Source organism: Diceros bicornis, chromosome 5, assembly GCF_020826845.1.
Source record: "Diceros bicornis minor isolate mBicDic1 chromosome 5, mDicBic1.mat.cur, whole genome shotgun sequence".
NCBI classification, from domain to species: Eukaryota; Metazoa; Chordata; class Mammalia; order Perissodactyla; family Rhinocerotidae; genus Diceros; species Diceros bicornis.
In genome coordinates, this window is record NC_080744.1 from 47,807,743 (window position 1) to 47,822,704 (window position 14,962).

At 40.5% G+C, this 14,962-nt stretch overlaps 1 protein-coding gene across 3 annotated transcripts in view; it reads left to right on the forward strand.

The window, feature by feature from the left end:
• The window catches only part of TMOD2 (tropomodulin 2), a 45,401-nt gene extending 31,562 nt beyond the window's left edge, over positions 1 to 13,839 (forward strand). For 2 of the 3 annotated variants that reach the window (XM_058541580.1, XM_058541581.1), the window contains exons 8-10: positions 4,632 to 4,775; positions 10,542 to 10,686; positions 12,626 to 13,839. In XM_058541580.1, coding sequence (XP_058397563.1) covers positions 4,632 to 4,775; positions 10,542 to 10,686; positions 12,626 to 12,660 — 324 coding nt within the window. In that variant the 3' untranslated portion in view covers positions 12,661 to 13,839. The other variant, XM_058541582.1, reaches the window with a different exon arrangement.
• The last annotated feature ends 1,123 nt before the right edge of the window (positions 13,840 to 14,962 follow it).

The window sequence follows — 14,962 nt, forward strand, 5'->3', positions numbered from 1 at the left end:
TCCATGTAACCACATCTGTAGCAGTGAATATTAATGGAACTTGCCCCCACTGAATGCTAATGTAGAGAAAAGGCCCAAATTTGTAAAAAATGATATTGTTATTAACAATGATGCCACGGAAAAATCAAGAGTTTAGGGGGCCGGCCTGGTGGCATAGCAGTTAAGTGCACGCGCTCCGCTTCAGCAGTGGCCGGGGATTTGCAGGTTCGGATCCCGGGCGTGCACTGACGCACCGCTTGTCAAGCCATGCTGTGGCGGCGTCCCATATATAGTAGAGGAAGATGGGCACAGATGTTAGCCGAGGGCTCAATCTTCCTCAGCAAAAAGAGGAGGATTGGCATCGATGTTAGCGCAGGGCTAATCTTCCTCACAAAAAAAAAAAAAAAATCAAGAGTTTAGGACAGCACTGTCCAATAGAAATAAAATGAGAGCCACAAATGTAAGCCACTTGTATAATTTTAAGTTTTCTAGTAGCACATTAAAAAACAAAAAGAAATAGGTGAAATTAATTTTAATATTTTTTAAACCAATACATCCCAAATATTATCATTTCAAAATGTAGTTTGAAAATGTCCTGAGGTATTTTACATTATTTTTTTCATGCTACGTCTTTGAAATCCAGTGTGTGTTTTATATTTCCAGCACGTCTCAATTCAGACCAGCCATTTTTCAAGGGGTCAATAGCCACGTGTGTCTTGTGACTACCATTTGGTGGCACAGGTCTAGACAGTGCAGGAAACTGCATTTCCATACAATGCTGTAAAGTACAGAAAGCAAAACCTTCTCTTTAAAAATGTATTTCTACTCTAATTATTTATATAACAGTTAAGAAATCTCGTCTTTGTTTTACTAATGTTATTATCCCCAGCACATGTAATAGATGCTCAAATATTTGCTGAACTGAAATGAACTTGGGCTGACAGCCCAGGGTTATGTTTGGCTGGGTCTCTCCTATTTTGTTCGTATGAGAAAAGTGTTTTCTCAAGTTTAAAAGAAATTGGCAAGATCCTGGCTACTTGCCAGGAGGTCCTGCAACTTTTTGTAAAGGCCTAATTGCTATGACATTTTGTTATTCTAATAATGAAAGTAAATCCCAAAGCTTGGAGTGTCTGTAAGGAAAGGCCTGATGCATTCCCTTCTGGTGCTCTAATTAAAATGTGTACATTTAATTCTAATTAAAGACCTAGAACTAAATAAATATACTTTAATTTACATGATGTACAATAATGTCAGTCCAAATTTTTGAGCTTTCTTTGTAGTTCAAGCAAATGCTTGACTAATACACAGAATTATTCTTCTAGTCCAGTGGTTCTCAACTCAGGGCAGTTTTGCCCTCCAGGGGAGATTTGGCAGTGTCTGGAGATATTTTTGGTTGTCGTGACTGGGAGGGGTACTTCTGGTGTTTAGTTGGTCTCACAGGCTGCTAAACTACAGGACAACCTCCCACAACAAAAAATTCTCTGGCCTCAAAGGGTGCCGAAGCTGAGAAGCCCTGTTCTTGTTCCAAGTTGGATTCCTTCTGTTCTTCCTTCTTCCTTCCTTCCTCCTTATTGTGTTTCCACCGTAAACACAATGAAAATAGTTTAGAAGTCCCTTGTTCTAGTCCCCAGAGCAATCACTATTAGCAGTTTGTTATTCATTCTTCTCGTTGTTGTCTTTATGACTTTAATTAAAGTGGCTGTCAATCCTGGCTGAACATCAGTCACCCTAGAGAGCTTTTCAAAAATGCAGCTGTCCAGGTCACAGCCTGAGATTCTGATTTAATTCAGCTGGGGTGGGGCTGAAGTATTAGTATATTTGTTAAGGCTCCCAGGTCATTCTAATGTGTAGCCGGGGTAGAAAAACACTAATATACATACAACCTAATTTTTAATTTAGCATCTTAGGTAATTTTTGAGTCTTCATTAGAACAGATAAGGGCAGTTCTGTACTCACTTTGCCTTCTCTCTCTCCTTCTTCTACCTCCAAATTGTAGTTATATTATTATTTTCACACATTTGAGATTTATACATTTTATGTCGTCATATTCTATGTTATGTGTATAACTGACTCCAAAAAATTAAAACTTATCACCAGCACTTACAATTATCTAGCTATATAAACATGTAAATCTCTATTCTCATGGCACTTATAGCCTAGTGACTAATGCTGGTCTGATTCTTGTTCCTTTATGAGGAACTTATTTTTTCTTGCTAGAAACTTTTGGGACCGTCTCTTTTCCCTTGAAGTTGTGAAATTTCGCTTATATGTGCCCACTTATGAGTCTTTTTTATTCATTCCACTGAGCATCCAGTGGGTTCTTTCAGATAAAGATTTGTTACTTTCTTCAACTCTGGGAAATCTATTATTTTGTAGTTTCTTCCTTTGTGTTGTCTTTTTGTTGTCCTCCAGAAACTCAATTAGATAAATGTTGAACTTCTGTATCTTTGCCTCCACATTTCTTAACATTTCTCTTATATTTTCTATCTCTTGGCTTTTTTTTTTTTTGTGTGAGGAAGATCAGCCCTGAGCTAACATCCATGCTAATCCTCCTCTTTTTGCTGAGGAAGACCAGCTCTGAGCTAACATCTATTACCAATCCTCCTCCTTTTTTTTTTTTTCCCCAAAGCCCCAGTAGATAGTTGTATGTCATAGTTGCACACCTTCTAGTTGCTGTATGTGGGACGCGGCCTCAGCATGGCCGGACAAGTGGTGCTTGGTGCGCGCCCAGGATCCAAACCCGGGCCGCCAGTAGCAGAGCACACACACTTAACCACTAAGCCACGGGGCCGGCCGTATCTCTTTGTCTTTTAACTCTACATTCTTGGAAATATGCTCAGCTTTATCTTCTAACTCACCCGCTTGGTCTTCAGCCATGCTTATTTTGTAATTCTGGATGTCCATTACTTTTCTTTATTTCAATGTAATGTTTTAAATTTTCAAAACATTTTCTTGTTCTTATTCCTCTTTTTTTCCCATAATAGTACTTATTTTATGGACACAATGTCTTTTCTTTCTTTTTCTTTTCTTTTTTTTTTTTTTGGTGGGAGAGAGGAGAGAGAGAATAATTAGAACTTTTACATTTCTGTTCCCTGAATAATCTCTGTTCCCTCAATGGCATGTAATACTGTTTGGTCAACCTGACTTTTCTCTTTCTTGATGCCAGTTTTCCTAGCATGTCTGGCAATTGTTGGTTGCTTGTTCATGTTTCTGAATAGAGAACAAGGTTGGTGTGTGTAAACCAGGATCATTTCCTCTGTAGTTCGGTAGGTCTGTTTCACCAACAGTCCTTTCCCTCAAAAGGGAGACCCTTTTATCTTTCTCCATTTGTCCCCATCTGACAGGCTATATATTTTATTTATTAAATACTGACTCTGCCCTCCTGCTCAAATATAAGCTCCCTAGGACAGGTACATAGTAGAAGCCCAGTAAATAGTCTTTTTTGAATGAATGAATAAATGAATGAATGAGCGCTCTTGTAAGCAGGCAGGTGAATTGACTGGCAGCCACCTGTGTAGTGTGTGTTTGGGGAGCTGGCGGACAGCCTGGGAGTCCCCGCCAGTGCTCCAGTTAGGAGGGCTTCATGCTGGAGGGTACATTTCAGTAGATTTCATTCCAGGGCATGGCTGCCCCTCCCCTCCTTGCTCCCTCGCTGTATCTGGTGGATGGTCTGGAGGTGCCTCCGTTTCTGCACTGCTGCTCTCTCAGGTCCTAGCACCCTCACCAGAGGCTCTTCCAGGGAGATTTTTCATCGACGGTTGTGCTGGCAGTTGCTCTTTTTCGGGGAATCCGCAGAGAGGGGAGGTGTACTCTCTATCTACTCTGGCTCTTGCATCTGTTGCTCAGGCCGTTCTGTAATGAGATGCCTCCGTCGGGACTTACCTCTGGCATCTTAGGCAACTTGGTGCTAATTTCTCAACCAGTCTATTTTCTGTATTTTAGCAATTCTTCAAGATAATGGCCCTCTTTTTTTTGTTGTTGTTTTCTTGCACTGTGAGAGTTCCAGTTGCTTCAAAATTCTGTCTTTTCTTCATGAAGTGGGAAACTTTGAGGGCAAGGGGGGCAGACAGGTGCATGTGTGCAGTCTGCCATCTTGAACGGGGAGTCGCCAGTGGGTTTGCCCCTCTGAGTGGTGATTTTGTTCCAAAAGTATCTTTGATGAATTCTGATTTATAAATGACCTGAAATTATATGACTAAATCAGTAGTGCTCTAATGCTCATCAATGGTAGTTTTTTATCCATTCATGGTAAAAGGGACAAAATAAAATAATTCTGAGATTATATCCTTTCTACATTTTTCCTACTGTTAAAATGCCTTTTCTCAAAAAATTGACAATGATAACAGATGATAGTGGGTTTTTTTTTTAATGTCCTTATTTAACAAAACAAAGTTGGTAATCCTACGTCAGTGTCTTTTTTTTTTCCTTTGTTTTAGTTTTGCAGGTGTGTGAAATTCCTAAGTCTGGGCTGCTGGACTAAACTATTTTTATTGCAGTTTTAAATGATTATCTTTGTTGCTTGGAGGAGAAAGTGTGATTTAACTAAGGTTTTCTTTAAGTACTGTAAAAGATATCTAATTAATTTGGGAGTGGGTAGTTCAGTAAATAAATCTTTAGAAACTCTAATGGTTATTTCTTTTTTGTATAATAAGGCTTTTGCAGATATGCTGAAAGTAAACAAGACCTTGAAAAGTCTAAATGTAGAATCCAATTTTATCACTGGAACTGGGATCCTGGCCCTGGTGGAGGCACTGAGAGAAAATGACACCTTGACGGAGATCAAGATCGACAACCAGGTGAGCTGACTCATGGGAACCTGTGAAAGGGGGCCTGCCACAGTGGAGTGAGTTGAAGACAATGTTCTGTGACTGGATTTGATGCTCTGGCTCTCCTGTAAATTATAACAGCTTCTGGCCTGTGGAGGGTGTGGGGAGAGCATGTTAATAATTAAACAATGCACAGTGGGGCATCCTGAAACATAGAGAGCCAGCTTTCCACAGCCCTGGGCTAGTCAGGCACCAGAGGAGAAAGAGAGGAGGTGGAGGCAGAGGGGTTGACAGCTGCTTTGTTCAGCCATCATCACTGTTGCTTCTTAGTGGGATTCTCAGCCCAGTCCTGTCCCAGACTTGCTGTGGCCTCTTACTGGGCCTGTGGCTACAAGGAGAAAGCAGAGTGGCTACGCCCAAAGACAGACTCCTTGTCCTTGGTTGGAGGCTGCCAGAGCCGAAAGAAAGAGTGGACCCGGGCTCCTGCAGTCTGGTGCTGGCCACATAGCATATTTCAAAGAATCCAGATCTAGAAGATGGTCTGGCTTCCAGTAGCAGGCCACATCCACAGAGCAATCACAATCTCAACTCTGTCGCTGCATTTCTCAGGTTCCCATCAACAGCCAAAGCCAGCTGCTTTTCCCTGGAGCCGCCACTTCCCGCACCTCTTTTTCCCAGCATCAGCCTGCAGTGCCTTTGGTGTTGCTCTGCAGGCTTCAACTGGCTCCTGCCCAGAGACAGCAGGTCTCAGTTCTCAGTGTGATGCTGTGCCCTGCCCCTTTGGCTACAGGGAAGTGTCTGCAATGGGATTCAGTGAATCTGAGGAGTCTAGATACTGGATAGTAGGAAGAAAGGGCCCTGGAATGGAGCAGAAAGAGGAGAGAGCAAGGAGACTTGTGCTGTGAGCATTCCCTTGTGGGGTGGAGGGAGGGACAGTGGGGGAAATGCCTGGTGAGAGTGCCCCCCGATGTGTCTGGAAAATTCCCTGGTCTAGACCCTCCAAGATCTGATAAAGCACCACATCCCACTCAGGACTTTTGCCTAAGCCTGGAGATCCCCAGCAGGTCCCATGAACAGCTCTACTCTCCGTTTTTGCTAACCAGGACAAGCAGGTCCTCTGTCCCTGTACTCCTCCCGAGGCTTGTGGCCAGGGCAGCAGGGGAGCCCCACCAGGAGACAGACGCTCCTTCACTCACACCCTGCCTGGAAGGGATGCATCACCAGGACCATACACACTCAGGGGAAGCTTGATGCTGTGTACCCTGGTGTGAGTCCAGCTGCTAGTAAATTAAGAAAGAGTCATCAAGGAGTGGGAGAGTAGAAAAACAAGCTAGAGAGAAATATGAACTGAGCAAAAAGAAGTGATAGCTCAGGGATATTTATTGAATGGACTAGTTTCAGGAAGAAGTTAAGAGGGCTCCTAGTTAATATTTCAGGAGATTTAAGACAGAAGTGGGTACCTTATTCCAAAATATATTTATATTTTTGTGTTGGTTTAGGCTATAGTGAAACCCCATATCCGAAATAATGTTCCAGACACTCTATTCCTAGTTCCTTGTAAGATACCACCTAGTTAGGGTTGCCAAATAAAATACAGTTAAACTTGAATTTCAGATAAACAACGAATAATTTTTAGTATAAATATGTCCTATGAAATATTTGGGACATACTTATACTAAAAAATTGTTTGTTATTTATTGAAATTCACATTTAACTGAATGTCCTGTCTTTGTATTTGCTAAATGTGGCAACCTTATACTAGTGAATGAACTGAAATCCTAAAAATTTAGAATAGAGCAGCTTTTTATAATGCATATGAAGACCCTGAACTACAAAGTCTGAACTTGCTCTCTTAAATCTCCTCTGAATCATCCTCATCAGCCCTCCTCAGTCATGTAGGAATGGGTTTGTGCAATTTTTCAACTTCAGTCCCCCAATATGCCTCTGAAATGGCTTCTCTTGTGACAAAAAAGGATTAAGTTCTAGATCAATTGGAAAAATTCTTTGCTTTATACTGAGAATGACGAAATTCAGAGTCAAAACTTGTCTTCCATCCAAATTTTATTAACTCATAGCCTATTAGAAGTAAACCTCAGTTTCCTCATCTGTCTAATGAAGAGTTTGAAATAAACTAATCTCTAAGTTTCCTCGGGCAGGACGAGCAGCTGAGACCAATTTAGCATCATTGCAGCAGACAGCTGCAGCAAAGTGAGGCCCTGCTGAGAATCTATCACTGGGGCAGGCTGCTGCCTAGGCTCCCCGTGAATACATAATTATTTCATCAGGTGCCCCTGCGAGAAGAACAATCGGCGACGCATATTAATGAAACGGATGGGTAACTGCTAAATAAATTTGATTAGAGAAAAGAGGTTACTTTAAAAAAAAAAAAACAGGTGATCTGAAGAAATGTATGCTTAAACTTTTGTTTCTTTTTTTTCCTTTGTATTTAGTGACTTAAAATAAAAAAGAGAAATATATCCAAATTATTAGAAATTTTGGTGCCCTTTTGGTGCCTTGGGTTTATACAACACATAAGACCTCAAATCAAAAACAAAGACTCAGGAGCCAGCCCTGATGGCCTAGCAGTTAAAGTTCAGCGCACTCACTGCTTCACCGGCCCAGATTCGTTTCCCGGTGGCGGAACCACACCACCCCTCTGTTGGTTGCCGTGTTGTGGCTGCGACTCACACAGAAGAACTAGAACAACTTACAACTAGGATATACAACCATGTACTGGGGCTTTGGGGAGAAAAAAAAAAAAAGAGGAAGACTGGCAACAGATGTTAGCTCAGGGTGAATCTTTCAAAAGAAAAACTAAGGCTGAGGAAGAAAGATGCCCTGTTATATTATTTTCTCCTCTTCTTATGTATGCCCCACTCCCAATAGAATTTTCTTCAACTCCTACATCTTTTATATAGCCAACAGCATGCCCATCCTGCATGTTACCCAAGTAGGGGACTCCAGATACTTGAGATTTGTGAGGGGAAGTTAAGAGACTTTTATCTCCTCTCTCCCAGTCAGCTCCATCCACATGAGCTCCTTCGGCCCTTGGATAGCGCCACTTTGGCCCAGTCCAGGGGCATAAGTCATAGCTATGGCAGCCCGACCTTAGCTCAGATCTCAGTCCTTAATATACTCCCACTGTTCTAAAGTGTGTCATGAGCTAGAACTGCTCAAGAAACTGTGAGGTCAGTATCTTTTATTTTTTTGCTGCCTCTCCCTCCCATAGAACTGCATTGCTTAGAACCCTAATCTCTACACTGTGGATACCCAGAATTGTTATTGTGTGACTGGAAAGACCACATTTGTTAGTTTCTTAGGGAGAGGCTCGTTTGACAGGTTCCTGGATGAAAAGAAAGAAGAGGAGCAGAATTAAGCCTTAGAACTTGCCTAGAACACGAAAGTTCCTCCATAAACTTTTCTCCTTCATCTACTCAAAACTTGAGTTTTCCAAATTTAAAAGGTATATTTTAAAAATATATATCATAATGCAATCAAAATTGCATGGTACTGGCACAAAAATAGACTTGACAGAGCAATAGAGTCCAGAAACACATCTGAATACACCTGAGAATTTTGCAGCAAAGTAGTATTTCAAGTCCGTGAGGGAGGAACAAAGTGAAAGATGGTGGGACAATTCACTAGCATTTTGGAACAAAATTGTTGGCCTTCTATCTTAATTCTTATACTAAAATTCATTCCAGATGAATTGAAGATTTAAATATTAAAATATACAAAATCATAAAACAAATGGAAGAAATCAGAAGGAGTAGAGAGTCTTCCTAAACATGACATAAAATCTAGGAGATTCATAAATTTAAGCCTATGAAAATGAAGAAAGTCTTTATAGTAATCAAAAAGAAAATCAAAAGACAAACTGAGCAAAGTATTTTCAGCACATTTGACAAAATGGCTAATTTCTTAATATATAAGAAACTTAAAAATCAATTAAAAATAAAAATCAATTAAAAAAAAACAAAAACAGGAACCCTAAGCTGGTAGAAAAATGGGAAAATGACAGAGATTGGTAGTTTCCAAAAAGAGAAATACAAATGCATAAGAAAATTAATTGTTCTTATTGATAACTTAGGAAATGCAAGGTAAACAATTAAATAAATACAGGTGAAATTTAAATTTTGACCTATTGGATTGGCAAAGATGAAAATGTTGGCTAGGGTAGGGCAAGCAATAACTCTCAAACACTGTTAGCGGGAGTAAAGATTGTCATAACCTTTGAAGGTAAGTCAGTAATATAGCAAAATCTGAAACATGCCTACTCTTGAACTCAGCTATAATTTGCCCTAAAGGAACACTTGCAGGAATGCCCCCAGGATGTACTGTGCGTGGGAGGGAAGTTCACAGAAACATTGTAGGAATGGAAAACAATGTAACAGGCAGTCAGTTGGGCCTAGCTAAATAAATTATTCTCCATGACTGCACTGGAATGCTGTGCAGCTATTTATAAGGATGAAGTAAACATGTATTTACCTACATGAAAAGGTGTTCTTAATGTTAAATGAAAATTAAAAACGTTTCAGAACAATATGCTTTTATGTGAAAAAAGCATAGGTGTACATGTGATTATGTAGACATATGCATGCATAGAAAATTTTTAAAAGACTACATACTACTTGCCAAACTGGCTTTCTCTATAGGGAATGGAATATTGGGGGCAGGGAGCTTTTATATTTTACACACTTTCTTGTTTGCTTTTTCTGGATAAGCCTGTACTTTTTACTTTAAAAAATTTAATGAATACGTTATGAAAAAATATACTATGTCCTTTAAATTTAATTTTAAATTCCTGTATTTACATGCCCCATTTTTTTAAAAAACCCTACTTTTAATTTTTTTTTATTCTATCTGTCAACCTAAAGAACAAACAAACAGAGGTCAGCCCCATGGCATACCAGTTGGGTGCACGCGCTCCACTGCTAGAGGCCCGGGTTTGGATCCTGGGCGTGCACCAATGCGCCGCTTGTGCAGCCATGCTGTGGTGGCATCCCATATAAAGTGGAGGAGGATGGGCACAGATGTTAGCCCAGAGCCAGTCTTCCTCAGCAAAAAAAAAAAACGAGGATTGGCATGGATGTTAGCTCAGGGCTGATCTTCCTCACAAAAAAAAAAAAAGGAACAAACAAACAAAAGATCTCTTTCTACCAACTTAAAAAACTTGAAGAGGGGCTGGCCCAGTGGCATAGTGGTTAAGTTCACGTTCTCCGCTTCGGCTGCTCAGGGTTCTTGGGTTCAGATCCCGGGCGAGGACATATACACTACTTATCTAGCCATGCTGTGGCAGGCGTCCCACATATAAAGGGGAGGAAGATGGGCACGAATGTTAGCCCAGGGCCAATCTTCCTCAGCAAAAAGAGGAGGATTGGCAACAGATGTTAGCTCAGGGCTAATATTCCTCACAAAAAACCCAACCAAACAAACAAACAAAAAAATCACCCTTTGATTAAACCGGAGATACTGGGGTAAATTAGAAACACCAAATATTAGTTTTGCTTTAATTTTACACCTGGAATCATTTTTTCCTTCATAAATAATTTGCATAGTCTTTTCGGTTTAGCACGCCGACAGATTTGGCTACTGTTAGATTTTGCTTCTAGACAAGGAGCAAGTCTCAAATGACAGTAGGGGAGAAAATATCTCAAGTGACTTTGTCCCTTTCAAATTGAGACTTTTGCCTCTTTGCCTTTTTGTCCAACAAGTAGCCATGCATCTTTCCCATGCAAGTAACTGTGTCCTCTTCCTTCTTGGTGGTCTTGTGTATGTGTCCACACCTGCAACCAGAGACAGCAGTTGGGAACAGCCGTAGAGATGGAAATTGCCCAGATGGTGGAGGAGAATTCAAGGATCCTCAAGTTTGGATACCAGTTTACCAAGCAAGGACCACGAACAAGGGTGGCAGCTGCCATCACAAAGAATAATGACCTGGGTAATGCAGCCTTAATATGTGCTGTTAGCAATTAGAGGAGCATGATGACCATTCATTTCTCCACTTCAGATATAACATCACATACCATTCCACTGGCCTGTGGTGTCAGCCCTTCATGAAGGGCACATTATTCCATGGTCATAGGAATCCTCAACTTCATAATGTTTAAGTTTTATTGTAGCATTCTCTCAAAAAGAACCATTTGTTCTTTTTTCTAGACAGCCTTTGATTTTTGCTTGATTTCCTCTGGGTATTTGCTTTTCCTTTACTTCTTACATGTAACCATCTTCTGTTGTTATCTGTACCAGAAGATGGATGCAGTGATATGGAAATTCCCAGTTCACTTCTGTTTGACTCGTGACTGTGCTTTTGTACTTGGGTTAAATATGGTTACATCTGATACCTTGGTGATTTATGTGTGAAATAAACAAATGGAGCTATGTTATGAAGGTTGAACTCAGAAGTAGCTTTTTCAGTTAGCCCCCGTTTAATCTTTCCTGCTGCCCACTCCTTGCTGAGGATCCATGGCATTTCTTCTGTTAGGGTGAGGTGGAGCATGTCCTGGTCAATCACAGAACAGAAGAATGAGACAGATTGGGAAGACTTGTCTAGGGACATCCCAGCCACCTGGAGCAGTGTGGCAAAAGGACATCCAGGAGCCGACAGTCCACTGGCAAGCAGTCAGCCAATAGCAGACCTCAGTCCCCAGTTTGAGGTTCAGGGACAGAGTGCCAGGCCTTGGACAGGGGAACTGGGCAAAGTGTTCTACCAGGTATAGTGCTGGCCATGGGGAGGATTCAGATCGTGGACAAGATGGAAACTAAGAGTTAGAACCAGAAGGGGGCAGGTAAAGGTTAGTGTCCAGTTCCCTGCCCAGACATGCTTAGCCAAGACCCCGAGGCACAGCCAAGGTACAATGTGTGGCCTCCAGAGGCTAGCCAGGCATATGGCAGTGCTTGCCTTGGGGGTGCCGAGGGTGAGGCTTAGGGGACAGCCCAGCAAACAGGGCTTTGGGGAAGGGTAGAGGCAGCAGTCAGAAAGTGCCTAGGAAAAGCACATTAGGTCCACAGCTGAACAACACAGAGACCAAAGAAAAAGAGGCAAAATAAGAGGTTTGAAGTAAACAGGCAATCCTGAGCCCAAGAGCAGCAGCCTTGGGCAACAGCTTTGGTCAAATTTTCTGCAGCCTAGGCAGGAGCAGGCTGGGCTATTTAAAGTGGAGAGTTGGGGCAGGACCACAGCCAGGGTACCTTTTTGCCAAATCCACGAAGGTTAGAGTAGCTGTCTTCCTCTTGACCAGGAGAAGTTGCAGGTGGGGAGGTGGAGGTGGGAAGAAATGGGTTGCAGAAACTGGGAACAGGCAGTGGGGGCAACTTCTTTGATACTAAGTACCCGCTTAAGGGAACCTTCGTCTCTGAGTTTGCTTGCCATCTGAATCATGCCTTCCTTGGAGGTTGATACTTTAGGAGATTTTATTTAAAACAGGTTTAGAAACTTTGAACTTCTGTTTGCAGCTCCTCCTGGTCTTCAAGCCATCAGCAGAATTAATAGATTGTGCAAGTGTCGTCTGGGAGTTAAAGCCAGTTGGTGAATGAGTTGCACAGAAGCTGAGATGTTCTATGGATAAGTGACCATGAAAATATTTAGAAGTTCACTGTTTCATAGGTCTATTCTAGACCTTCTACTCCCTAGAAATGGGAAAGTTCTAACATTCAAATTCCCAACTATCAGACATAGCTTTATTTAAATGTAAATTCCACAAGATATTGGATTATTCTGTCATTTCCATTTATTGCCCTGGGTGATTGGGATTGAAATTTAAGATAACTGTATCCTCAAGTGTGGGATTGCTATTCTGTGTGATTAATGTTGTTTGTCTTAAATTTAGGGAATATTCCTTCACTTTGTCTTTCTAAACCTTTCTTTCTTTCTTACCTAGTTCGTAAAAAGCGAGTTGAAGGAGACAGAAGGTAAACTTCACAAGAAGAGGCGAAGTTTCACCATGGTGGCAATTTAAAAACAAACAAACACTCTTCTCCTTCCCCATTGGGACCATTTTATCGAAGGTCATTCATTTCCGTTAATCACACAACTAATAATTTAATTGTTATTCTTTTTTAGCACTACTTATTTATCTTGGATTTTTTAACATATATAATGTTTTATTTGCTCATGGGCACCTCTGGCAACTTGCACCAGTGGACTTGTGCAGATCTTAGTGGGTGACAACAGTTGAAAATGATTTAACCACTTTCATATTGGGTTGTCTTGCTTTCTTGTATGAACTTTTTTTTTTTAACCACTGAAAGGAATTTAGTATATAAATGTGTTTGTAACTCTGATTATGATAGAGGCCTATCTCTGTTTACATGAATAACTTTGAGTTAGGCTAAATATATCAGAAGTGTTCTGCTGACCACATAAGAAGTTAGTATTGCCAATCTTTCACTGGATGAGAAAATGTGAGCAACTTAGCACAAATTCTCCCTTAGTTCTAGAAAAATCACTAAATGCACATGGCCCACTGATTGAAGATCAGTGGTGTCATCTTCCTAAAAGCAAGACAGCATTATGATACTTTAACACAGCATTAGCAAATAAGTATAAAATATTTATTAACCCACAACTATAGCTTCAAACCAGACTCACAGGTAGCAAAATGAATTAGCACACCTACCGTTATTGATTATTCAACATAAATTTCGTCTTTAACATCACTCTGTAGATAACTTTTTACAAAGCTGTTTTGAAGTTTTCCAGACATGATGGGAAATTTTAAAATTTTAGTAAGAGGGAGGCTTTTAAAACAGTACATTCCTAAATAAAACAATAATAATTGCACCTTCAGGTTGTCTGATTCACATGATTACATTATTTTGGCAAATTTTAGAAGTATCTATTGCTTTATCTTTAGTGTATGTAATAAGATCACAGGATGAAATGTGAACATTCAAGTTAATTGTATCAGATTTTTGTCCACATGGAGTGATCCATCCAGATATTTGCAAACATCAGGAAAAAATGTGAATGATTACTTATGCAGATGTTTGTCATCTCAAGGATAAAGCCCATGAAAGTACAACCGAGATGATTGTATGGTAGTCTGCGTTAATCTTTTCACCCAGCGGTGTGACAGTGCAGTGCTCAGCCAAGGAAGCGGTGTGACAGTGCAGTGCTCAGCCAAGGAAGCGGTGTGACAGTGCAGTGCTCAGCCAAGGAAGCGGTGTGACAGTGCAGTGCTCAGCCAAGGAAGCGCGACTGCAGCCTTTGGCTCAAGCTCACATGTCTTTGATAACCATCAGTGCCTGAGGCTGTAATTGGTGGCACTCTGACACTGGCTTCTCACCTCTCCCTCCCTTCCCCTATTCCTTCCTTCTACCTCTCTCTTTTTTCTTCTTTTCTCTGTCATTCTGAGCTGTGGTAAAGGTGACAGCTCTTGTGCTGGTGACAACTGGAGCTAAAGAGATTGCTGGCTCAGGCGGAAGGTGGGCCCAATCCAGAATTTGTTTAGTAATTGAATGTTCCTGAGTTGCTTGATAGCAATAAAATGAGTTAATGGGAAAATAATTCATATATTAGTCTACTTAGCTTATAGAAAACTGTTTAGGATAGATAGCCTTTATAAAATTGGCCATTTGCCTATAAGTACCCACATCTGTATCTCTAAAATCCTTTGAAACATCTCATTTTCTTGAGAATATTTTACACTTTTTGAGGGAATAATGAGCAGAACATGTTGACATTTTGGAACCCTAAAAATTCTTTAATTAGTTTTCTACTATAACTCCCTATCTATATAAAAAAAAAATAGTAGATATTATTTGATGGTTTTCAGTCTTACTTTTCCTTCCCTCTTACTCATTTAGGTGTGGTATATTGGAGCTGACTCATACAGGCTTATCAATTATTGAATTTCAAGAATTTTGCAAACTAGTTATAAACACAGCCATTATTAAAAATTAAATGACATTCGCTTACAGTTAAATACGTTATGTTAAAAACAAAAGTAATACTTAAAAATACATTTTACTGTTTTCTGTGCTCTTGAGATTATTTGCATCTATTGTGTCTGTATGGCAGAAATACTACATAATGGTGTACTATTGTACATCTCTTCCTAACTCAGAAGTTCAGCGCTTCTTATTGGTAGTTTGAAATTGGCCATGGTGGGAGTATTTATACCATGGAAATTAGCAAATGTTACAAATCAGGGCTTTCGCCCCCTCAGGTTGCTGCTTGATAAACATTCATTAGCACACCACTGGGTGAAATGTAT